The 26,207-nt window shown below is 48.5% G+C and overlaps 1 protein-coding gene across 1 annotated transcript in view; it reads left to right on the forward strand.

Moving 5' to 3' along the window:
- The window catches only part of LOC146268571 (ankyrin-3-like), an 87,256-nt gene that overhangs the window by 7,866 nt on the left and 53,183 nt on the right, over window positions 1–26,207 (forward strand). Inside the window, exons 2-5 of the mRNA XM_084709859.1 lie at window positions 22,472–22,573; window positions 22,792–22,890; window positions 24,359–24,457; window positions 25,103–25,201. Of these exons, the coding sequence (XP_084565985.1) occupies window positions 22,472–22,573; window positions 22,792–22,890; window positions 24,359–24,457; window positions 25,103–25,201 (399 nt within the window). The remainder of the gene's footprint in view (window positions 1–22,471; window positions 22,574–22,791; window positions 22,891–24,358; window positions 24,458–25,102; window positions 25,202–26,207) is intronic.

Below are 26,207 nucleotides of genomic sequence, written 5' to 3' on the forward strand. Positions count from 1 at the left end.
TCACACCCTGCCCCCACCCTCACACCCTGCCCCCACCCTCACACACCCTGCCCCCACCCTCACACACCCTGCCCCCACCCTCACACCCTGCCCCCACCCTCACACCCTGCCCCCACCCTCACACACCCTGCCCCCACCCTCACACACCCTGCCCCCACCCTCACACCCTGCCCCCACCCTCACACCCTGCCCCCACCCTCACACCCTGCCCCCACCCTCACACACCCCACCCTCACACACCCCACCCCCACACACCCTGCCCCCACCCTCACACCCCGCCCCCACCCTCTGCTCTCTCCTAACCACCTGCCAGACCCGTCAAAAGGCCTGCTGCAGCCTGCTGCACACCTAGAAACCCAGTCTGTGTTTGACCTGGTGCTACGGAAGAGGAGGGTGTGGCTGGGGGGAGGGGTGTGGCTGGGGGGAGCACTATACACTCCCTTGGGATCCAAGAGGCGCAGATTCATGATTAGAGAAAATGCTTTGTCTCCATCCCCCAGACCCTGTCCTTCTGGCTTCCCAAAGCCCTTATCACTCCCTCTCCCTGCCCTCCTGTCTCCCCCCTACCTCCCTATCCTCATATTGGTGTTGAACTATTTAGCATACTTGTAAGTGTTGCACCAGTCTATGCACACCGCAGTCAGACAATGTCTTGCATTACAATCCAATGTTTAAATGTGTTCCCCCAGACACTTCTAAAAAGCATTTTACGTGGTAGATATGTGCTGGATGTATGCTTTTCAGAGTATAATTACTTTGAGAATGTCAGCAACCACTCACCGCTATCATGCACTGCTGTGTCACCGAATTGACAAAAGCTGCATTACTATGTACAGACGAGACCAAACCCACGTCAACAACAGCAAGATGTTTTCTCTTTGATGCAATTGAGCGTGAAATAGACAGCTTCTCCACTGCACAGTCACCTCACTCTGCGTGGAAATGTAGATATTTCCAGAATGTGTGTCACATGGGCGTTCGGTGAAGAGGAGTGAGAGAGAGAAAGAAGCAACACCCATCTTCCACAGAAAGCAGGCATGTGTTGCAGGATATCTTGGCTGGGAAAGGTTGATTGTAGCTCCAAGGAAGGAATGGTATTACCATTGTGTGTTTACTGTAAGCTTCTGATGCTGTGCCATATCTTTGGATAAACACACACTCACGCATACGGAATATATATATATATAATATATATATATGTACACACACACACATGCTCCACAGCTGTGTCTGTTCTGGTGTAGGTTAGCCTGACGTACTGGAACAGAATCTGCCTGACAAACAGTCAGAGCCAAGAACCCTGGCTAATTAATGTTTGATGCTGAATTATTCAGAGCCCATCTAGACCAAAAACAGAGAGCCTACTGTCAACATATTTGAAGCTGTTTATTGGAAAGACGGCTATTTTAGGATATCCAACAGCCAAAGATCACCAAAATACAGAAGTAAGTACCAGTGCTCAACAAGATCACTGTTTTGACTTTGACATCAATACAGAACCCAGCTCGTTCATTAGTTCCAAACCATTATACCCATGAATTGATTGTGACCGGCTCTCCTCAGTCCTCTGGAGTGTACGGCGGTGGAGTTCCGCGGTGGCGTGGTTGACTCTCCTCTTGATGAATGTTGGGTTCCCCTGAGGGGGTGATAGCCCAGTAGCTTGGATTTATGTTTGGGTCGCTTTCAGTCCAGAGGCCCCTAGGATCTCCACTGGTGTGTGTTGGGAATCAATCAAGAGCAGGGGAAAGCAACGGAAGGTGTAATGAGAAAAGAGAAGAAGGAGAAGAGTGAGGAGATGAAAATTAGGGAGATGCATACAGAAAGAAAGAAGGAAACTGATAGATGGAAAGGAGATAAAGAGAAGGAGTGTGATGGGAAGGGAGGAATATGATGTAGATTAGGTGAGGGGGTTGGTGTAGGTAAGGGACAGTCCTGTCTCCAGTGCCTGTGATGTAGGTAAGGGACAGTCCTGTCTCCCGTGCCTGTGATGTAGGTAAGGGACAGTCCTGTCTCCAGTGCCTGTGATGTAGGTAAGGGACAGTCCTGTCTCCAGTGTCTGTGATGTAGGTAAGGGACAGTCCTGTCTCCAGTGCCTGTGATGTAGGTAAGGGACAGTCCTGTCTCCAGTGCCTGTGATGTAGGTAAGGGACAGTCCTGTCTCCAGTGCCTGTGATGTAGGTAAGGGACAGTCCTGTCTCCAGTGTCTGTGATGTAGGTAAGGGACAGTCCTGTCTCCAGTGCCTGTGATGTAGGTAAGGGACAGTCCTGTCTCCTGTGTCTGTGATGTAGGTAAGGGACAATCCTGTCTCCAGTGCCTGTGATGTAGGTAAGGGACAGTCCTGTCTCCAGTGCCTGTGATGTAGGTAAGGGACAGTCCTGTCTCCAGTGTCTGTGATGTAGGTAAGGGACAGTCCTGTCTCCAGTGCCTGTGATGTAGGTAAGGGACAGTCCTGTCTCCAGTGCCTGTGATGTAGGTAAGGGACAGTCCTGTCTCCAGTGCCTGTAATGTAGGTAAGGGACAGTCCTTTCTCCAGTGCCTGTGATGTAAGTAAGAGACAGTCCTGTCTCCAGTGTCTGTGATGTAGGTAAGAGACAGTCCTGTCTCCAGTGTCTGTGATGTAGGTAAGGGACAGTCCTGTCTCCAGTGTCTGTGATGTAGGTAAGAGACAGTCCTGTCTCCAGTGTCTGTGATGTAGGTAAGGGACAATCCTGTCTCCAGTGCCTGTGATGTAGGTAAGGGACAGTCCTGTCTCCAGTGCCTGTGATGTAGGTAAGGGATAGTCCTGTCTCCAGTGTCTGTGATGTAGGTAAGGGACAGTCCTGTCTCCAGTGCCTGTGATGTAGGTAAGGGACAGTCCTGTCTCCAGTGCCTGTGATGTAGGTAAGGGACAGTCCTGTCTCCAGTGCCTGTAATGTAGGTAAGGGACAGTCCTGTCTCCAGTGCCTGTGATGTAAGTAAGAGACAGTCCTGTCTCCAGTGTCTGTGATGTAGGTAAGAGACAGTCCTGTCTCCAGTGTCTGTGATGTAGGTAAGGGACAGTCCTGTCTCCAGTGTCTGTGATGTAGGTAAGAGACAGTCCTGTCTCCAGTGTCTGTGATGTAGGTAAGGGACAGTCCTGTCTCCAGTGTCTGTGATGTAGGTAAGGGACAGTCCTGTCTCCAGTGCCTGTGATGTAGGTAAGGAACAGTCCTGTCTCCAGTGCCTGTGATGTAGGTAAGGGACAGTCCTGTCTCCAGTGTCTGTGATGTAGGTAAGGAACAGTCCTGTCTCCAGTGCCTGTGATGTAGGTAAGGGACAGTCCTGTCTCCAGTGCCTGTGATGTAGGTAAGGAACAGTCCTGTCTCCAGTGCCTGTGATGTAGGTAAGAGACAGTCCTGTCTCCAGTGTCTGTGATGTAGGTAAGGGACAGTCCTGTCTCCAGTATCTGTGATGTAGGTAAGGGACAGTCCTGTCTCCAGTGCCTGTGATGTAGGTAAGGAACAGTCCTGTCTCCAGTGCCTGTGATGTAGGTAAGGAACAGTCCTGTCTCCAGTGTCTGTGATGTAGGTAAGGAACAGTCCTGTCTCCAGTGCCTGTGATGTAGGTAAGGAACAGTCCTGTCTCCAGTGCCTGTGATGTAACTCCTCAAAGCCACAGAGTGGGAGTGGGAGGAGTCAGGGGAAACATGTGCTCACGATGATGATGATGATGATGATGATGATGATGATGATGGAGAACATCCTAAAGCCTTTAGGGTAAATAAATGCCTCGGTGGCACAGAAACTTTGAACACAAGAGCACATTCTTTACTTTCCCCCTCCTTCTCATTCCTCTTCTGGACGGATCCAGTTTTTGAAAATCAAATCCCCCACAGCCTCGGGCGACATCAGACTGAACGATTCTAATCTCCGATTGAAAATCTCCAGTGTTATTTTTAGGTGGGCTACAGTTTCTCCTCCAAAACATCTCAAACAAGATGAGGACTGGAACATCTAGGGGCTGTTGGGGGGGTGGGGGGGGGCCTACGCAGTGAAGTGCCTTTCCAATTATCAGAGGAGAATTCTTCGTTGATGGCCTCTGTGGACAGTTAGATCTGAGTCAGAGCTCTAGTGCTGAATGTAGCGCTGCTTTTTTGCTAAAGCGTTTGCTGCTGACTCTGGTTTTGTCAGTTGTTTTGTCAGTTGTTTGTCCGTTGTCAGCCATCTTGAGTGTTCATATTTTTGACAAGCAAATGGCTGGACGGGTGGCACTGGTCACAGTTGAGCTGCTGAGGTCACAAACGTCCTTTCAAATCTATTTCTTCGCCGACAAATACAATGTCAGTTGTTGAACTCGCTACGTGTTTTCTCATACTTCTCTTCCGGATTTGTGTTGTTGCGAGGTGATGTGGGATTAGGAGAGATCATTATGGGATATCATGAATGGATGGATACCATTCACCGATATGGGATATCGGTGAATGGATATGGACTGCTCGTGGAACTGGCTGGGGACTCTACTTACATCCAATATTTTAGTTGTTCATATGTTCAACATGACATGTTAAAATGTCATTAAGTGTTTGGTACGAAGTTAGTTAGATGCTCCTGTTTTTGCAACCCCCATGTGTGATTTGGAAAAATGTCTGCCGGATATTAAGTAAACTAAATAAACTGCATTGAGAAAAGTAGGCTAAGAATGTTCTCACTGTGGAAGCATTTCTCTGTGCATGTAAACAAGAACTCCATGGGTCAGAGATAGGGTGGACGCCATTGGTTTAGGTTTGAGTAGCAGTCGACCAGTAACATTATTAGCCTGAAGGTGGCCATTTTGAGAGCCGTATGGTGGGGGGGCTGCAAATGGCTGATTGAGTGGGAGTGGGCTGTGTGTGTGTGTGTGTGTGTGTGTGTGTGTGTGTGTGTGTGTGTGTGTGTGTGTGTGTGTGTGTGTGTGTGTGTGTGTGCGTGCGTGTGCATGTAGCCGGTGTAAGTCATTTGAAGGTGAGTTCAGACAAGGGGGGGGTGGAGAATAGAAGCACACACGTGACTTGACTGAGTGTCTCCATAATAGTAGCATGCTCACTGGGCTCTGCTCACCAGGATCCCCTCACCTGGCTCCCCTCACCGGGCTCCCCTCACCGGGCTCCCCTCACCGGGCTCCCCTCGCCTGGCTCCGCTCACCGGGCTCCCCTCGCCGGGTTCCCCTCGCCGGGCTCCCCTCGCCGGGCTTTGCTCACTGCGGAGCACATGGGGTGTCTAGGAGACCTGGTGTGGCACAAGCAGGCCATTAGTAATTATTGACACATTATTGGGAGTGTGCAAAGCCATGTGAAGGGAGGCTAGCTCACGAGGCTGGTGCTGAGGTACCCCGGCTCTGTGAGAAGGCTGCTGACCTGCCTGACTGCAGCTGACCTGCCTGACCGCTGCTGACCTGTACACTCACATCTCATTACAGGTCATCTGTCTTCCCTCTCACCGGCAGCCTTGACGGTGTCTCACATCTGTTTGCTGAACTTGCCGGAGAATGCAGGTGTTTTGCATGTGCGTGTTTTCAAGTCTTGCGTGTCTGTGTGTGTGTGTGTGTGTGTGTGACCAGTATGCAGCCTTAGTGACCGGTCAGCTCTGCTGTGATTAATGGACACTCTCAGGGTCAATGTGGGTCCAACTTACAATCAGGCAGGAGGAGAAGAGGGGGTAGTAGTGAGTAAGTGGAGAGCGATGGTTAGTGTCATGGGAAATCTGCAAAGCTTTCTCAACCACACCCCTACTGTTGAGAAAGGAGTGGTACATTCCACCTCTATTATCCACTGATGTCACTGGTCATCCTTAATCCCTTTCAGAGTAAGAGACTGTGACCGTGAGAGTATGAGACACTGGCCCACACATTTAAGGGGTCAAAGTGATTTCCCCTTGGGCTTGATAAAGTAACTACCTACCTACCAACCATCTAAAGTCATGTGCTATACAGACATGCAGGAGAAGGCAGTGGAGAGATCTGACTGATGAGGCCATTATAGCACTAGTTGTCCTCGTCGATGGGCCGCTCCCACTAGATGAGATGTCTTTCTTTTGATTGTCATCTTCACCATCGCCTGACAGTTTGTCTTCAACGGTGACAGTTCAGTTTCGCCTTGAACTTTTGAACCCTGTGAACTCTCAACCCCAGGGACGGGTTGTGTTGCTATGACATTGTCATAGCAACATTGTGATATTGTCATTTCTCACTTGAGTGATGAGTTGACACAAATTGACAGAGCAACCAATCAACCAAGATGGATGTTTGTTGTCAGCAGATTGCTGGTAAACTGCCTTGAAGCGTATATTCCTTGCCATCAAATCTTGTTTATGTTGTCTTAGATTTTTTATTTGCCTCAGTTCAGAGCGGCATTTTATAAAATGTCTGTGTTTCCACCATCCAACAGCCTGTTATGTTCTGTACCTGACGGTCTGACTGCTACCAGTAATATTCCTCCGTGTATTGGCTTGTGTCAAAACCCAGCTTTAACAAAGAAACCAACGCCTCTCTGCCGCGACCTCTCCTGCTCTCTTCTTGCCTTCTTCACTGATGGGAACGTTACGGTGAATGGATATGGATGTATCCTCAGGTATTTCTAAATGTCTGGTGAGGAACAGGCTGTGCGGCACTGGAGCGGCAGTAGAGTATGAGACTGTCAGAGGGTTTGAGGATGGATACTGCTGTCTCCCATCTCAGTGATGCCAGTCTATAATCAGTGAAAGTCAGACAAAGCAGATTAACTGTAATGTGTTGGCATAATGTCAGTGTGTGTGTGTGTGTGTGTGTGTGTGTGTGTGTGTGTGTGTGTGTGTGTGTGTGTGTGTGTGTGTGTGTGTGTGTGTGCGTGTGTGCGTGTAAGGGAGAGAGAAGAATGATTGTGCTTGTGTGTGAGGGAGAAAGAGAAAGATATTGAGAGAAAGTATGTGTGTGTGTGTGGTGTGGTGTGTGTGTGTGGTGTGTGTGTGTGTGTGGTGTGTGTGTGCAGAGACAGAGGGGGTTCAGAGGGGACAGATGGCTCACGGTCCACTCTCGTCTGGTGCTTTCTCTCTGCCAAAGATCAGGCGAAAACAGTTACGACACACTTCACTTCATTCAGTTTCACTAGTCCACATAAACAGACTGTGTTGTGATTTATAGACCCACTTTCAGATCCAATACCGTGAACCCCACTAAAATACCAGTGCCAGTGTACTTGAGTCTTTCTTCATCCACAAATATTTGTTGACGTAAAATCAAGATAGAAATAAACTGAAATAAGTTGTTGCTGTAGAGGAGTCAGCACATGTTCATTTTGAGTCGAAATTCTCTCCTTCAAGCGTATCTTTTGCTGTGCACATAATCTGTATGTGGAATGGAAGCTCTGTGAAGCTCCAAGCATTCCAGACTTTTGTTCTAGAACCGTACAGCAGTTCTAGAACTAAATCTTTCGCTTTGTCTTATTCTTTCTGTGCTTTGTAAATTGTCAGATAGAACCGGGTGAGGAAAACAAAATGTTCTCAATTCCCCCAGGACTGAAGATGGGCCACATCACACAGCCTAAAAATACATAACCCAGTCTGTTTTCTTACCTCATCGGATGAGATAAGAGTTTGTTCAAGTTTTTTTTTTCTTCTTTTTTTTCATACCCACTACAAAATATTGTAAAAGAAAACAGTTAAGCCTTCTGTGAGTGGTACTCATCCACTGTTAGCATATTCCCGCCAGTCATTAAGAAGGAGGTGGAACTTTGGAAGTCTTTTCAGGCCTTCTCTTTCCTCCATTAGTCCTGACCGGAGAGACGCTCCCCTCATCAGCCGCCTCGGAGAGGACAGAGTGGACCAGAACCGCACCCTCTCTCTCTAGATACAGTTACTGTGTGGAGGCCTACCTCGGCCCTCTCTCCATCCTGCCTCTTAGTCTAATGCAGTTACAGACTCGCCCTCATGAGCCTTGGGGAGCACAGCAGAGAGAGAAGGGAGCCTAAAAGGCCTTCTACTGTACTTCACCCCCCTACCCCGCACCCTCTTTCTGAGTACACTAGGTTCCAGAAGCAATAAGAGCCCAGACACACACACACACACACAAACAGGCAGTAAACATCACAGTGCTTCCGATAAGTGCCCACATGTGCTTGTGGAGCAAAGCCAAAGGGGCAGATGCAGTAACTGTTTGTTGGCCAGGCCCCAAACGTCCCATCCTGACCCCACAGCCCTCCTTCCATCCTGATGTCCTCCTCAGACCAGACCACCACAGAATCCACCGTGCTCGTCAAAAATGAAAAAAACTCAGAGTCTCATAACCTCGTTATGGGAGTGAGAGGAGAGAGACAGGAAGTCAACTTAGCGTAGCCTTCTCCATCCCCCTGGCCTCAGCTGTGGTGGAGCTGGAGAGGGAGTCTGTTAACTTCTCCTCGTCCTCACAGAGCTCTGTGTGTGTGTGTGTGTGTGTGCGTGTGTGTTCGAGAGACAGAGTGAGAGTTTGCATGCCTGGAGCAGACTACGTGTGTCGTTGGCAGCGCCTTCTCAGCACACACACACACACACACGCACTCTCTCACACGCCCTATATCTGGCGTTGACCCACCAGAGAGCCTGCAGTCTGGAACAGTGAGTGCAGAGTGGGCTCTGGAGGGAGCCACACACACACACACACGTGTCCAGGTGTGTCTTCTGTACGCGGTGTGGCGGTGGAGTCACACGCGTGTCCTCAGACGAGCGTGTGCTTGCCTGGCTCTCTGAGCATCATCTGCGGTTAGGCCCTTCTCTGATACGGCGCCCTGTCTCCACAGGGACGCCTGATCACCAATCAGCAGCTGTCGTGTCTCTGCTCTCCGTGGAAAACCTCACAGACACCGACATATGAGCCACGCGCGTAGGTTTTATTAAACATTTTAGGAGATTCCACTTTTTTGTTGTTGTGAAAATGACAAATCTGAACTCCTGGAAAGACACTAGAGAAAGAGATGGTTTTATGGAGAAACTGGAGTCTCCCTCTGCCTTGCAGCTAGTCAGGCATGATAATGGATCTCAGAGTGAGAAGATGAGGGCAGCTGGGATTCTGTCTCTTCACGGTGGAACACTTAGGACTGACGGATACAACCGGCTAGGCTAGCTAGTTCAAACACTGGTCACACTCCACTGCTAAATGCTACACTCTAGGACATCCACTGAAAGCTGAGAGCTGTGGCTTACTAGAGTATGTGGCATTTTTAGATAATGTCTTCAAGCTAGCAAAATTGATTGCCAACCCTATTACCAGAAAGGTCATATGTATGGTCCTAACTGTACAGTAAAACGACTTTGTCGAGTGTGTTGAAGATTATTGCTGGGCTGTGCAGAGACTGAAGATGAAGCTGTAAGTTCCCTGCCCCCCCGAGGACCTTGCCTCTCGCCTGGGCGGATTCTAGAACGGAGGTAGCCAATAGGAGAAGGAGAGAGAGGGGAAGATGCTGTGGGATTCGTTGAGGTGTGTAATGGGAAAAGGACAGGGCGGTCTGTGTGGTACCGTGTTCCTCTTTTCTGTCTTCATCTCTCTCTCTCTGTCTTTTACTCAACCTCTCTTTTGCTTTAGCTCTCTCTCTGTGTCTCTCTCTGTGTCTCTCTCTTTACCTCTCTCTTTCCCTCTCTCTCTGCCTCTCTTTCTGTCTCTCTCTCTCTGTCTCTCTCTTTCCCTCTCTCTCTCTTTCCTCTCTCTGTCTCTCTCTCCCCCCTCCCACACACACTTCCTTTGTCCTACCCACACATGTACACTTGAGTTCCCACATTGAGGTAAGAGCTCATTTACGCTCTTTGCTGCTCAGCCAAGATTGACGGTAACTGCTTCACTGTGCCTACTTGTGGGTCAGCACATTCTCATCTCATAATAATCCCAGGTTACTTACTGTCTGACATTATAGGCACAAGTGTGTCAGTAGCTGATAAAGACTGATGTAAGACTCTAGATATGTTCTATAAAAGGGGAGGGCCGTTATAACATGTAAGCAACTACCCCCAGTCCATAGCCCATAACCCTGAGAGCTGTTAACAATAAATAGAGTTGCGGTAAGTTTTTATTTGTTGGTGTACAATTGTTGGACATCTGTAGGCCAGCAATATCATGATATCTTTAAGTAAATTGTGGCCATTTAGTCGGTCCCAGAAACATGTGTAGAAACATAAGCAGTTCCTAGCAGCATGACCAGGGCAGGGCTGGGGCCAGCTGCTGCTGTGATGAGGCTGTTGTCATGGAAGCAGTTGTCCACTAGAGTCCGGTGTTTGGCCATTCAGCAGGCTGGTCCTTCAGGTCACCCAACTGTTGTCACGACAACGGGGATGAGGGTGTGATAATTTTGTGTTTTTGTTGTTGTTGTTGTGGCTGTGTTAACGCTAAGATACATCCTGACTTGCTGGCACAGCATATTTGTCATGTGTGTTTCTCTCTCTCTATATATCTATCTATCTATCTATCTATCTCTGTCTCCATCTATCATCCCCTCTCTCTCCCTCTCCATCCCCCTCTCTCTGCCCCTCCACCCCCCTCTCTCCCTCTCCACCCCCGTCTCTCTCCCTCTCCATCCCCCTCTCTCTGCCCCTCCACCCCCCTCTCTCCCTCTCCACCCCCGTCTCTCTCCCTCTCCATCCCCCTCTCTCTGCCCCTCCACCCCCCTCTCTCCCTCTCCACCCCCGTCTCTCTCCCTCTCCATCCCCCTCTCTCTGCCCCTCCACCCCCCTCTCTCCCTCTCCACCCCCCTCTCTCCTTCTCCATCCCCCCCTCTCTCTTTCTCTCACTCTCTGTCTCTCTCTCTCTCACTCTACCACTTTACCCTTGCCTTCATACTCTGTCTCTTCCTCTCACTGGCAACCAGCCAGAACACCAACCACCCAACACTCATCCTCTTCTTTCACTCCTCATCCTCTCAACGGTACGTCTGTGGCAGGTCTTCTTTGCCTTTGGCTGGGGGGGGCATCGATCGTCCATCCTGTGGCCGTGTGTAGGTTTCACCTGTTCAGCTGAGTCGTCAGCAGGAGGAAATCCAAGGCAACAGTCTCCCAGGTCCCCACAGTGTCAGCTGTTTCCTGCCGGCGCAGACAGCCGAGCAGGGAACCGGCCCACCGGAAGAGTGGCTTTCCAGGTTTAGAGTCTTCTAGATGGGGGATTCATATCGTACTCTCAATGTAAACTCTGCTGGCTTTTGTTTTGTTTTTGGCTTTTGTTAACTTGTGTGTTTGTATCCTCTCTCTCTCTCTCTCTATTAATCTATCTCTTTCTCTGTCTCTCTCTGTTTATCTTTTCTCTCTCTGTCTATCTGTCTCTTTCTCTCTCTTTCTCTCTCTCTCTGTCTATCTCTCTCTTTCTCTCTCTCTCTCTCTCTCTCTCTCTCTCTCTCTCTCTCTCTCTCTCTCTCTCTCTCTCTCTCTCTCTCTCTCTGTCTTTCTCTCTCTCTCTCTCTGTTTCTCTCTCCCTCTCTCTTCCTCAGTATCCCCCCCTCTTGCCTCTGCTGTGTCTACCCTCCCTCCTCTCCCCAGTGGGTGTGACTGAGCCTTTGAGCTCTCTGCAGTCAGCACACCTCACCCAGGGAGGGGTTAGTACTCCACCCAGGGAGGGGTTAGTACTCCACCCAGGGAGGGGTTAGTACTCCACACAGGGAGGGGTTAGTACCCCACACAGGGAGGGGTTAGTACTCCACCCAGGGAGGGGTTAGTACTCCACCCAGGGAGGGGTTAGTACTCCACACAGGGAGGGGTTAGTACTCCACACAGGGAGGGGTTAGTACTCCACCCAGGGAGGGGTTAGTACTCCACACAGGGAGGGGTTAGTACTCCACACAGGGAGGGGTTAGTACCCCACACAGGGCCTTCCCAGCAGGCACAGTCTCCTCTCCTATCTGGACAACTGGGCTTCAAGGGGAATACAGGACACATGTTGACGGTAGATAGCTCCTATCTGCTCTTTCGTGCTGTAGCACAGGTGCAAGCCAACACTGAAACCTTGTGCCACAAACACACACGAGTCGAACGCACCGAGTCGGAAAACTTTGAAACTGTATGTGTACGTTCTGCGATAACACTTATTGTTCTGGCATTCTAAGAATTACAGTAGCTGGAAAACTGATAAGAAACTTCTAATGAAGAGCAATGTACCCTTTCATTGTAGGATTAATGTCATGTGCGTTTGTTGGAAAAGTGTTTTCACGTGTTTGTGTTTGTCTGTGTGTTTGCAGCGTGGAGAATCATGCTGTGGTTCCAGAAGACTGTTGTGGCTCAGCGCACACTGTGGTTGTAAATAAAAACGGAGAATACTGCCCTTCTCTAGAACAAACAGGCAGGTTAGGTAAAGAGAATAGTGCTCAGTGGAGAATCCAGCATGCTCCACTCCTCTCATGGCAAATGCCTCAGTTTGAATTTTTCCAAATCAGCATTTGTACATGTCACTTTTTCTTTTTTTTTACCATAAAAACTATTTTTATTTTTCAGACTTCAGGGTGTTTATTTAGGCTTCTTGTAGCGTGAACAAAGACTCAAAAGCTGATGAAGATAGCGCAAGGGATTTAGTGACAGGTAGGCCTGTTTTTCAACGGGTTTACGATGTATCTCAAATCATGTTGATCTTGAGACAGTTAAAACACGACGCAGACCAGCCACACACTGCTACTGCGTTGTGGTGAAAAATGAGTGTGTCGACTGAGACAAACCAGGTGCAGTCAGCTGGTCTTGCTGCAGTGTTGTTGTGACGGATAACCAGCGTTGACCAAGGCCACCATTAGTGATGATTACCCGTTGAGTCCCACGGTCACATCTGGTTGAGGACACGCACCACAACGTGTTCCTTACTTCTTGTTTGCTTACTAACACGTTCTCTGTGGTTCCCTGGTTGGGCTTTTTCAAATTCCAGGGCTGTTTCCTCATCGTGCTGGAAACAGGTTTCAGTCGGTCACATAACAGCTGTTGTCTTAACACGTCGTATGTGTCGTACGTTTGTGTTCGTGTGTGTGAACGAGAGATCCATTTTTATTTTTAATTTTTTTTGCCAGTAGGCTCGTAAACCAATCCTTCTGGGCTGCCTCCCGTTGCCATGGTAACGTTCCAGGAAAGATGCTGGGTAGCGTGAAGGGCCTGCGATCCAACGGTCACATGATCTCTCTGCTGCTTCACTGTATCTGAAGGAGTGGTGCATCTCTCTCTCTCTATCACACACACACACACACACACACTCTCTGTTTCTCTCTCCCTGCCTCTCTGCTTTTGAAGTAGATAGCTCTGGTACTTACCCAGAATGCACCTGGGGCCATTCTTCGGGAGCCGTGACAGAGAACTACAGGCTAGCTGAGAGATCTGTCGTGATCGTGTCAGCAGCAGCGTGTGTCTGACCGTGTGTGCGCGTATGTGTGCGTGCGTCCGTGTGTGTGGAAAGGTGTTGTTGGCAGTACAAAGGCATGGTTCTATAAATAAAGTGCTTCTTGCATCACAACGTGTTTGTCTTATCAGTAGAGTCCGACTGAAAAAAACGCCAGCGGTGAGGCCTGTCCACGGTCGGACACGAGGGTGAGGTGGACAGGGAAGGCTGGCTCGGAGAATCAAACCCCACTGGACTGATAAGACACCGAAAGTTATGTTGTGCCTAGACAGCAAAAACACCCTCCTGTCGGAACTGTATGTCGCGTTTGGAACTCTCAATTTCCTGTATTTACATTTGTCTATGAACATGTCATTCGTGTAGAAGAAGACATTTTGTAGAATAAGAAGAAGTCCTTCTCAGTGGCTCCATGAGGAATATGTTCCCCTGGTCTGGTCTGGTCTGGTGTGGTCTGGTGTGGTCTGGTGTGGTCTGGTGTGGTGGGGTTAACTGCATGTCTAGCGTCTCTAGGGAGAGGCCAGTGACAAGCTGATCGTGTGATAAACATTGGATGGGGTTGTTGGAGAGAGGGGCTCATCCCCCCCGCCCCCCCCCCAGTCCGGGTAATGTATGTGGGGCATGTGTGTAGGGTTGGGGGTCGGGGGCCTGGGGATGGGGTGCTCCTAATGCTGAAAGAAAAGCCCCCTAATCCCCTTCAAACTGTCCCCGTTGACTAGTCCCCAGCCCTGCCCCTCCAAATAGCGTCTGTTTGTATTGTTTTTACCCCTGCTGGTTCCCCCTCTTGCCAACCCCCCTCCCTCCCCCACATCCCCCTTCAGATAGCAGCCCTACAGCCTGCTGGAGCAACCCTGACATGGTCTCTCTCTCTCTCTCTCTCTCTCTCTCTCTCTCTCTCTCTCTCTCTCTCTCTCTCACACACACACACACTTTCTCTCTGTCTCTCTCACTCTCTTTTTAGACTCTGTCTCTGTCTCTCTCTCGCACAATCGTACTTCAAATGGTAATGATATACACACCCAGCACCCAGTGCACACACACTCTGCTCAAAAAGTAAACAGACCTGCATGCACACACGTGCACGCTCTCACACTGCTGGCGCCCTTTGTGTTGGGGCAAAAAAAGCTGATAAGCAGGATGACAATAAAGATCGTGCTGGCAGCGAGGGAGAGAGGGAGGGAGAGAGAGAGAGAGAGAGAGAGGGAGAGAGAGGGAAGAAGAGAGAGCAGAAGAGGGAGGGACGGAGGGAGGGGTTGGAAGAGGCAGAGGGGGGTTAACATGACCCAGTCAAGCCCTTTCAGCCAAAGTATTTGATTCAGCTGCTATTTCTGATATCCCCCTGCCCCCTTTCAGTCCCTCTCCTTATCCTTGGATACCTCGATCACGTTGACCCCCTCTCCTGAGTGAGTGAGAGAGAGACGGAGAGAGAAAGAAAGAAAGAGAGAGAGAGAGAGACACTGGCTGTGGGAGGAAGTGCGGTCTACTAATATGGTAAGTCAGGGTGCTCTTCCACTCAGCCCTTCCCTGTCCTGGGTCCTTTCTGTGTCATTCCTGGGGGACAGATGGGATTTACCCTTGTTGACATCAAAACGAGAGGGACAGAGGGAGGGAGAGAGAAGGGGATTTTTTACGTGTGCCCCTTTGTGTGTAAAACATAGACAGACTGTCACACAAAAACGGTGCTGTTTACTTTTCTGGGAAGGTAACAGAGAGCCGACGCTTCCCTCTGTTCATCCCTTCCTCCTCTCCTCCTTTTCCTCCTCTCCGCCTCTATCCCTTTATCCTGAGTGGGAGACACAGGCTCCAGGAGGGAAGCGTTATTTTGGTGCCTCGCTTAGCTGGCGTTTTTCCAAACCTCTCTCCCACCCCCTCTCTCTCCTTCTCTCACTTGGTCACCTGACACAATGGCACCTTGCTCTCTCCTCCCTGGGCTGCTCGGGTTGGGACGGGCGTAGGAAGAGACCCAGAGAAGGCTCAGGTTTCACTAGCTGTTTCCCCTCAGAGTGCAGAGACAGGGACCATGGCTGTGGAAGAGGCAGCAGACTTCCTGACACCCGTAAGTCTTCCTGGGGTTCGTCTCCCTCGGCTTCTGGGGACTTTAGGAGCAGCTTTGGGGATGTTGCTGGACAGAGGTTGGGGTGGATGAGCTTGTTGTTGGGGTTAGTTGGACTCACAGAGGTCAGATACCTGGTCTGTAGGGGAGCAGCTTTGAAGCGCATGGATGCTGGTTAGTAACCTGACTGAAACTAAGACCAACGCGATCTGTATTTGGCTAACACTACCTAATTGTATCTCTGTGCTCTATATGTGCTCTATATGCTAAATGATAATGCTAATGTAACCTAGATTTGACCAGAGTGCAAGTAATTTCACAAGGTCACGGGATTCTTAGAGGAAAGATAGCCGTGGCTAGGTGTCCAGTGTATTGTCACTATAGCTGACCTTGGCAAGTAATGTGAGGGGAGCTTGTCAGATGCAGTCAGTCAAATAGGCAGTAGTCAGTCAGCCAGATGCAGTTAGTCAGTAGACAAAAAACAGTCAGTCAGTTGCAATCAGTCAGTACGTAGCCAGTAAGTAGTCAGATTGTCAGTCAGTTGTCAGTTATATCCAATCATTCAGATTCAGTCAGTCAGTAGTCAGTCAGTAGTTAGTCAGTCAGTCAGTCAGTGTGTGTTCCTGGCTGCCTGCACCAGGGATTTCCCCTGGCCTTGTGCTCGGTGGACTGTGGTGTTTCATCTCCTCACTGATAATCACCCTGGGATCCATCAGGATAATAATAGTGTGTGTGAGGGGGTTGTGTAATCTGTTTGCGTGCAAAAGTATACAGTACATGTGTTGTGTTTAAGTGTGTGTTTGTGCTCTTCTCTGAAGGTTTCTTTCTGTGTGTGTGTGATGAGACAGAGTAAACATTCACTTCCGAGCTTGAATCTGTTCTATATTAGTCAGCTTGGTGGCCTAACCTCCAGGTAGTCATGGTGTTGGCAGCACAGTGTGTATTGCTAGCTGTGGGTTTCTAGTATTTTTAGAGATTCCTTTCAGAAGGTCGGAACATTGAAGGATGCTCTCCAGCTTCTGTTCCCTGGGTCCTCCACGTCATCTCACTGCTTCACTAATGGCTCTGTGTGTGTGTGTGTGTGTGTGGGTGGTGTGTGTGTGGTGTGTGTGTGTGTGTGTGTGTGTGTGTGTGTGTGTGGTGTGTGTGTGTGTGTGTGTGTGTGTGTGGTGTGTGTGTGTGTGCAGAGGAGACATAGATGCAGACAACATGGTTTGTTCATTGTGTGTACATTTTGGATCGCAGTACATTCTTAGTACATCCCTGTACAGCAGTGTGCAGCAATATTTGAGAAGGCCGTTATTGATAATGGCTTATAGGGTGGTGCTGATTTCACAGGATCTTACTGTTTCCTGTGCATCATATAACAGTTCTATACTGTAGATGTCAAGGCTGTGGTCAGTATGTCTGTAGCTCACACAGCATGTTGAGCCCTATGGTCCCCACCCCTACCCTGTCCATTTAGGATGGACTATACTATTCATCCTGACACTATTTACGATTTTATACAGTAGGATTCTGCTGAACAAGCTGTCGATGAAGGCATTTAGCTGTCAATATCAGTGTTGTTTTTCCTGCAGTGGAAAATGAGTACTGTGTGTGTTGGGGGGGGGTTGTGTGTGTGTGTGTTGGGGGGGTGGGTTGATGTGTGTATGAGTTGGGGGGGTATGTGTGTGTGTGTTGGGGGGGTTTGTGTGTGTGTGTGTGTGTGTTGGAGGGGTTTGTGTGTGTGTGTGTGTCGGAGGGGTTTGTGTGTGTGTGTGTGTCGGAGGGGTTTGTGTGTGTGTGTGTGTTGGAGGGGTTTGTGTGTGTGTGTGTGTGTGTTGGAGGGGTTTGTGTGTGTGTGTGTGTCGGAGGGGTTTGTGTGTGTGTGTGTGTTGGAGGGGTTTGTGTGTGTGTGTGTGTGTGTTGGAGGGGTTTGTGTGTGTGTGTGTGTGTGTTGGAGGGGTTTGTGTGTGTGTGTGTGTGTGTTGGAGGGGTTTGTGTGTGTGTGTGTGTGTGTTGGAGGGGTTTGTGTGTGTGTGTGTGTGTGTTGGAGGGGTTTGTGTGTGTGTGAGTGTGTGTCGGAGGGGTTTGTGTGTGTGTGTGTGTGTGTTGGAGGGGTTTGTGTGTGTGTGTGTGTGTGTTGGAGGGGTTTGTGTGTGTGTGTGTGTGTGTGGGAGGCTTTTTGGCTCCACTGGGTGCTCTGGGCCCATGTGGCCTGAAGCGAGGGTTAGGGTGTCGACGGGAACTGGGGATCCCAGAGACAATAACCCTGCTTCTAGACTCCACACTGAGCCTGCCAGTGGCCTGCAGCCATGACATCAACATGCTGTCTGTCTGTCTCTCTGTGTGTGTTTTCACAGTGTGTGTGTGTGTGCGTGTGTGTGCGTGCGTGTGTGTGTGTGTGTGTGAGAGAGAGCTAAGTGCTATGTGGCCTTGTCTGTTTGTGGGTGTGTGTGTATTTATGTTTTTTTTCCTGTGCATCAGTTTGGGTGAGTGGGTGTGTGTTTCTGCTTTGAACTCCAGACCCAAACTCCGATCTGACTTCATCTAACCAGAGGCAGAGAGGCAGAGAGGCAGAGAGGCAGAGAGGCAGAGAGGCAGAGAGGCAGAGAGGCAGAGAGGCAGTGAGGCAGAGGCAGAGATCCATTCCTCTAGATATGGGATCACCTCTCCTGGCAATGATGTAATCTCAAATGCTAAATGTGTGCCAATACCAGAATCTGAAGAAATCGGTTAACTCCCTTCTAAATACACCCAACCAAGGAACTTCACTCGTCTCCACATTTCTCGTCTCTTCTGGGAAAACGAAAAGCCTGAGGTAAAATAATTGCTCAGACTGGCATCCTGCCAAACGATTTTACTACAATACAGGCCAGTTTATACTGTCAGCTCATTGGGTGGTGCGAAATGTCCCTTGTTATTTTGGCAAATATGGTAATATCCAAAGGAGTTTTGAATGTCAGTTTTATGGCATCTTAACATGAAATTAGCCCCGTTGCCGACACTGAGATGCTGTGAATGAATCCGTAATTAGGAACGATCCTGTAAATAGGAGGATTCTTTTAAAGAAGGCCATCGGTCATTTGACAGGGCAACTACAGTCTTTATTAGTATCTCTCTCTCTCTCTCTCTCTCTCTCTCTCTCTCTCTCTCTCTCTCTCTCTCACTGTCTCTCTCTCTCTCTCTCACTGTCTCTCTCACTGTCTCTGTCTTTCACACAGTCCCATACTCTATATCTCTTCCATTGCTCTCCATCTTACAGCAGATTAATGCCTTTCCTTCAGGCTTAGCATACTCTTTAATGGCCTCATTTTTCTGGACTTCTGATCTGCTCATTTTTAATCATATTTTCTCAAGCTAATCTCCCTCCATCCTTGATAATGCCTCGTAGACAGAGACATGCTCTTCTCTACGTAAACTGGAGTGGAGGTGGGGGGAGGACCGAAACACGGGGGAGGGGCTGAAGATGGTGGAGGGGCTGAAGATGAGGGAGGGACTTAACTTGGTGGTTATTAGTGTCCCTAGTCATTATGGAGAACCACACTGGAGGAACATGGAGCTAATGTCAATGTGGGAATGTTATGATGGTGTTGGGTCTGTAGAAAAGGCGAGGCTTGCAGTTGAAATTATGGGTTGAAACGCAAAGGGGAGTTTCTGTCTGTCCTGTTGTCTGCCAGTCAACTAAACCAGCCCCTAATCTCTCCTTCTCTGCTTCTGTTTCACCTGAGGCAGCCTTGCAGTGTTTCATCTGAGGCAGCCTTGCAGTGTTTCACCTGAGGCAGCCTTGCAGTGTTTCACCTGAGGCAGCCTTGCAGTGTTTCACCTGAGGCAGTCTTGCAGTGTTTCACCTGAGGCAGCCTTGCAGTGTTTCACCTGAGGCAGCCTTGCAGTGTTTCACCTGAGGCAGCCTTGCAGTGTTTCATCTGAGGCAGCCTTGCAGTGTTTCACCTGAGGCAGCCTTGCAGTGTTTCACCTGAGGCAGCCTTGCAGTGTTTCACCTGAGGCAGCCTTGCAGTGTTTCACCTGAGGCAGCCTTGCAGTGTTTCACCTGAGGCAGCCTTGCAGTGTTTCACCTGAGGCAGCCTTGCAGTGTTTCACCTGAGGCAGCCTTGCAGTGTTTCACCTGAGGCAGTCTTGCAGTGTTTCATCTGAGGCAGTCTTGCAGTGTTTCATCTGAGGCAGTCTTGCAGTGTTTCATCTGAGGCAGTCTTGCAGTGTTTCATCTGAGGCAGTCTTGCAGTGTTATCCACTGGAGATTTCTTGTCGGTTATACTTTCCCTCTGTGGTTGGCCTTTGCACTGACCAAACAGGCTTGGCATTTCTAAACGAGAAAAACAAAGTATCGATTACAAGTTCATGACAAGAGAGTCATGCTTTTTATATAAAGTATAGTTAAGAAATCACCACAATCTTTCTCCTCATAGCTGAGAGAGTAGGAACTGGAGCAAATGGAAAAAGAGTATACTTAAATCTAATTTAAACATGTTACACATGAGCATAATAAATTTTTTTGATATTTATCTTTTTCTACACAATTGGAACTGTACTGAAACTGTACTGATTTTCTATATACACATACTCATTGACAACTTTAAGATATGCATGCAATGTACGTCTGCACACTTAGTAAGAAGTGTAATGTTTTTGCTTGGGTGGTGCTGTAGTTCATTGAGATGATTAGACGGAGGAGATGGTTGATGGTTGAAGAGTTTCCAGTGCAGCAGCAGTTAGCCCAGAGCCAGCGGTGTCGCCAGCGGTGTCACCCTGCTCCCACAAGGACATCATCTGTCAATACAGACGACCAGGAGGGAGATCCAGCCCTCTGGCAGAATGAGGGCTTAGAACTGAGGAAACAGCCGGAGGGGGATGAAAGTGCCGGTTTGATGTTTTGTTTTAGGCCGATAATCAAGATTTTTTGGTAAATAATTAGCCTAATGGTTTTTTTGTTGTTGTTTTTTTTTACTGTTTTGTTTGATTGTAAAAAATATGAAGAGCATTTCATCCAATGGAAAGTAATGGCTTATTGTCTGAAATTTATTTGTTGCTGGAATGTGTCAGCTAGACATTTTTTACATTTACATTTATGCATTTAGCATACGCTTTTATCCAAAGCGACATCCAAGAGAGAGCTTTACAAAAGAGCATAGGTTACTGATCATATCAACGAGGTAGTCCCAAACACTGCAAGCAGCCAAAACATGAAGCATACATTGTGAAAAACTGAACAAGTGCCAAAGGGAAGACCCATAAGAGCATGCAGTTATACAAGTTACAAATTAAAACAACATGAACCTTAAAAAGTGCAAGACTGTACCTGTAGAAGAACAATCAACAGTAAGATATTTCACATATCATATTTTTTGTTCTAAAACAAAGAAAATCCTATTTAACTTTTTACCGTTACTCAGAATACTCTGTTATATAGTACTTAAGTTATCGTTCTGTCAGTCAGACATTAATTTAAACATTAACAATGAGATTCTCATTTTAGACATTTGACCCTGTGTTCTACCATAAAAATGAGACTACTGACTGACCAAAACCTTGGTCCTTGAGCAGAAAATAATGGGACCTTGACCTTAAGTCACCCAGCTTTACTGCTGAGTCCATGTGTTGGCTCGGTGGTTGTAATTGGCCATGGTCCTTGGTCACCATCCTCAGCCATCTTCTCAAGGTTGACAGCATCAGACCCCGTGTTGTTGACCTCCACTATGCTGCCGTTCTCCTGGATGATCATTTTACATTTAATCATTTAGCAGACGCTCTTATTCAGAGCCACTTACAGTAAGTACAGGGACATTCCCCCAAGGCAAGTAGGGTGAAGTGCCTTGCCCAAGGACACAACATCATTTTGCAATGTCGGGAATCGAACCGGCAACCTTTTGATTACTAGCCCGATTCCCTAACCACTCAGCCACCTGACTCCTGATCATCGCTGTGTTTTCACGGTCACAGATTCTCGCATGGTGGTCGGCCTCTCTGGTGAAGTTTGTTTCTCTGCCCAGTTCATCTTACGAGTCTTAGGTAGCAGGTTAAACTTCTGGATAAACTTCAGTACGATGTAAGGGAATCTAGTCTGTAATCCCTTTACTGTCTGTTTGTCTGTCTGTCTGAGGGCATTGATGTGCACCAAGCCAGCGTTGTTTCTGTTAGGGAATGACCGTGGTTAGATTGCAGCCAGCGAAGGTGCATCGTTTGCTGTGTGTCACTATCTGTCAAGTGTCCCAGAGCGACCTGACTTGAGAGGACACATAAACTCTGCCTCTCCCACTCTCTTTCTATCTCTCTCTCTCTCCCTCTCTCTCTATCCCCTTCTCTTTCTCTCTGTCTTACTCTACCCCTCTCTCCCCCTTTCTTTCTCTCTCTCTCTCCCTCCCTCCTTCTTTTGCCCTCTCTTTGCACACATCTCATCTGTCATACATACACATGCGCAACACACACACACTCACCTCTCGCACGGGTAATTTGTTATACAGGCAAAACCCGACCACCAAAATGCTTGTCTCATCATTTTATTTTTGTATACAAAGCCTTCTTGCTACGAGGTAAAGGACAACAGACCATAACGAGAGTGGCTGTCTGTGGTCGTAGGCGGGTAGAGAAAGCGCTCTTCGGTTGCAACTCTCTGTATCCCTGGATTGTTTGGATGGTTCATTGGATGGTAGCTACGTCGTCGTGGTTTCAGCCTGGACTAACCACTGACATCTCAAGGTCCTAGCGTGGAGTGTTCAGACGGTCGAGTTGGATGTAGCTGGGAGAATAACCCTCTGGTGTCCGATGGAGGGGATGAGTTTCTGACCTTGTTCTCGAAGATGGGGTTTTGGGGTTCTACTGCGTCCCTTGCTTGCCCGCTGTGAGAGAGCGAGATGAGGCACCTGCAAGCTCACATTGAGGGAACTCAGGAGTTGCAGAGTTTTGCTTTGATTCAATTGGATCGATCTCTACCTGTGTCGGCGTCCTCTCTTGAGGGAATCTTAGGAAGCCGTAATGACTGAGTACCTGGTAGGGGGTCTATTCAAGATGTTTCGGTAGAAATGTGTGTGTGTGTGCTTTTTTGTTTGATAGCCATCGATAAGTGGCGACCTGCTCTCTCTCCTTCCCTCGAATCATCCCTGTTTTGACCTTGGTCTCCTCTCTCTTGGTTCCTCCAGTCAGACAGCAATGCTAGCTACCTGCGAGCGGCCAGGGCCGGGAACCTGGAGAAGGCCCTGGACTACCTCAAGACTGGTGTGGACATCAACATCTGCAACCAGGTGGGTGGATGTAGCCTACTGGATGTAACACAATCCACCACCACAGTCTGGTAACAGATGATGCTGAGCAGAGCTGTTCTAGTCGTTTGTTTGTTTTATTGTATAGTTCTTGTACTGGACGCTACTATGTCTTCAGTGCGATAGTCCTAAACTACCCTTCCTTCTTCTAAGGTGGTAATGCTGGATTTAAACTGTTGTGTTTCTCTGTTTCCTTCCAGAATGGTCTGAATGCTCTTCATCTTGCCTCCAAGGAAGGCCATGTGGAAGTAGTTTCTGAACTCTTGAAGCTGGGAGCCAATGTGGACGCAGCGACCAAGGTGAGGCTTTAGCTCAGTGGGTTGAGTGCGAGCCAGATGCTGGCGACAGGCTGGAACTCTGTGTTCATGGAGAGACGCCGGAGAGTGGGGCTTCTTTAAGAGTCTCTCCCATGGGAGAAGGGCTTGCATAAAACTTGTAAACAATATGATGATAGATTCGACATCAATGAAAATGAATCTTCTCCTCTAATTAAACCCTGTGTGCCCAGACCTTGAGGACGCAGAGTCTAAAAGCGAGAGGCTTTCAGGTCTGTTATCTGTCCTTATGTAACGTGTCACATTGACGATTGAAAGAGCAGTGCTTGTGAGGTGGTGTCCGGTCAATGGAAAGTTGATCTTGACTGCATGATATGCGGCTATTTCTGTGACTACCTACTTAATATCCAGCTGGTCTCCTTCTGAATGTTGTGAACAAGGGATTTGTCCTCACTTCATTACTCTAGAATTAGACTGAAAGCCTGTGTGTTGGTTTGGATAAATTATACAAGCAGGAGTAAATCAAGTTCTGGAAATCCAATTCATTGGAATGGAAAATGCACTGCCTGGAAAATAACTTCTAAAGAACAAATGCACACAAAAAAAAACGATGCTTGTGGCATTCATGAAAATGAACATGAATAAAATATTGTAGCTTGAATTGAGGTTTTGGGTTACTGAAGGTCTCCAGAACAGTCAGGAGAAACAGTAAAGGACGTTGATACAGTAAACAGATTAGAATAGAATCCAACTAAAATAATAGAATAGAATAAATATGATCAGACTGAATAGAATAGAATAGTTGGTTATTGACTAGGAAGACAGGAGAGCAGATACTGTACTGTAGGTGACATCAGAAGCAGCACACAAACATGCAGTGAGCATTCTGCAGATCAGTCCAGCTGTTCTGTCGGTCCGTAGTGTGGTTACCAGACCCCTGTCACCTCTGTCAGAAACCCCCCCTGGAACAGGACATGCAGCCTGCTGTTCTTGTGCCACAACAGCACCATCATGGCTGCCGTCAGAACCCTCCAATCACGCGGTCCGAAGGTGTGGGGGCGGGGGGGGTCGACCCGGCCCCTCTAAACAAGGATCGGGTTTATAAAAAGCCGTTTTTTTATTTACGGCTGAGGCTCGATGGGAGCTTGTTTATGCGTTGGACACCGAGCGTCGGAAGTGACACAAGGCTGGCGTGAGAGGGAGTGGGATGCCAGGGGTGGAATTCCTCTGGTACAAAGGCATGGCTGAGGTTTCTGCCAGAGCGTGGGGGGTACGGAGGGGGCACACATGCACATGCCCACGCTCCAACACACACACACACTCCTGGGGGACGTCCATGCGGACACACACACACTCATACTCGCACACTCCAACACACACTCCTGGGGGACTTCCACACGTACACACATTCACACACACACTGGGACAAGCACTCCGGGACAGGTGGGGGAGAGATTAACAGTCATGCTTGTCGTTCTTGTGTGTAATGCAGAAAGGAAACACTGCTCTGCACATAGCCTCCCTGGCTGGGCAAACGGAAGTGGTGAAAGAGCTGGTGACCAATGGAGCAAATGTCAACGCACAATCCCAGGTGGGGTATCTATAGCACACACACACTGTGACATACAAACACACACAGATACCGTACACATACACACTTAGTATGTGTACCAAGGTGGGATACACACACCTTAGACTCAGGGGTTTGATACGTCTTCTGACAGTGTTCTGAGTAGAGCTTTTTTTCAAAACGTTTTTTTCAAAATGTTTTTTCCAACTTTTAGAAATAAAATGTTTTCTCCTCCACACCTCTGTCTGTCAGTAAGTCAGTCATTCAGTCAACCAGGCAGCCAGAGAGTCAGTAAGTCAGTCATTCAGTCAACCAGGCAGCCAGAGAGTCAGTAAGTCAGTCATGCAGTCAACCAGGCAGCCAGAGAGTCAGTAAGTCAGTCATTCAGTCAACCAGGCAGCCAGAGAGTCAATCAGTCATGTAGTGAGTCATGCCTATATTACTATTATTACAAGCGGTCACTCTCATTAAACCCAGACTTTGAGAATGTGGGTTTATGATCATCATTTACATCCTTTTTGTGTTGCAGAATGTGCTTAAAGTATACTAACTCTGTCTGCACATACAGTATGTGACAAAATACATATTTAAAAAACTGGATTGTTTCGGTTGTACTAAGGGTGTGTGTGTGTTGTGTGTGTGTGTGTGTGTGATCCTGTCCTTCAGAATGGCTTCACTCCCTTGTACATGGCGGCCCAGGAGAATCACCTGGAGGTGGTTCGCTTCCTGCTGGAACACAATGCCAGTCAGAGCATGGCCACGGAGGTCAGGATCCGTCCGTCTTCTTCACCTCCTCCTTAGATCTCTACCTCACTCCTCACATCCATACTCTTATTTACTGCATGTCTTTTCTGCATCCCTCCATACAACCTCTCGAAACATCCCCCTCTCCACACGTCTTTTGTTCTGCCTTCCCCTATTGTCCTCTCCTCCTCCCCCTTCACTCCCTCTCTCCCTCTCTCTCTCTCTCTCTCTCTTTCTGTCTTTTTTTTACTGCTGTCCACGTACCCTTTGCCCTCTGTTTTTGTAATTATGTTTTACCATCACAACCCCTCTCTCTTTCTCTCTTTCTTTCTCTCTCTCTCTCTCCATGCAGTGCATCATTGATTGTATAGCCAAGTTGCGTGACCTTGAACAGGTCAAAGATGAGGTCTTTTATCTCCCAGTCTGCTCCCTTACACACACAGGCACACACACACACAGTACACACACACACACAGTGCACACACACACAAATCACAATCACACACACTTCCCATGACCTGATTTACAAGGGGAGACTGATAAGACTGCTGGCTGCTGGAACTGCTGCCTCTAATCAAATCCCAGCCAGTAAAACCAGTAAAACCTACTGGTCCAAGCCGCTGGGCCGCTGGTCCGCACAATCACACCAGCCACACACAATCACACACACACACGTTTATATTTTGTCATTTAGCGGCCGCTCTTATCCAGAGCGACTTACAGTAAGTACAGGGACATTCCCCCCGAGGCAAGTAGGGTGAAGTGCCTTGCCCGAGGACACAAGGTCATTTTGCACGGCCGGGAATCAAACTGGCAACCTTCAGATTACTAGCCCGATTCCCTAACCGCTCAGCCATCTGACTCCCACACACACTGCTACATTGTAGCAGGGGGAGGCAGAATGTCCCTTGTATACACACACACATTGCATATATAGTGTTACACCCATGCAGTGTTGCAGGGAGGATGAATAATGCATGACCATGGGAGAGGACGTGGGATAGAAGTGCTCCTATATGGCTCTGAC

The sequence above is a fragment of the Hypomesus nipponensis genome, chromosome 11, assembly GCF_054491055.1.
Source record: "Hypomesus nipponensis isolate SF chromosome 11, ASM5449105v1, whole genome shotgun sequence".
In the NCBI taxonomy this organism is placed as follows: domain Eukaryota; kingdom Metazoa; phylum Chordata; class Actinopteri; order Osmeriformes; family Osmeridae; genus Hypomesus; species Hypomesus nipponensis.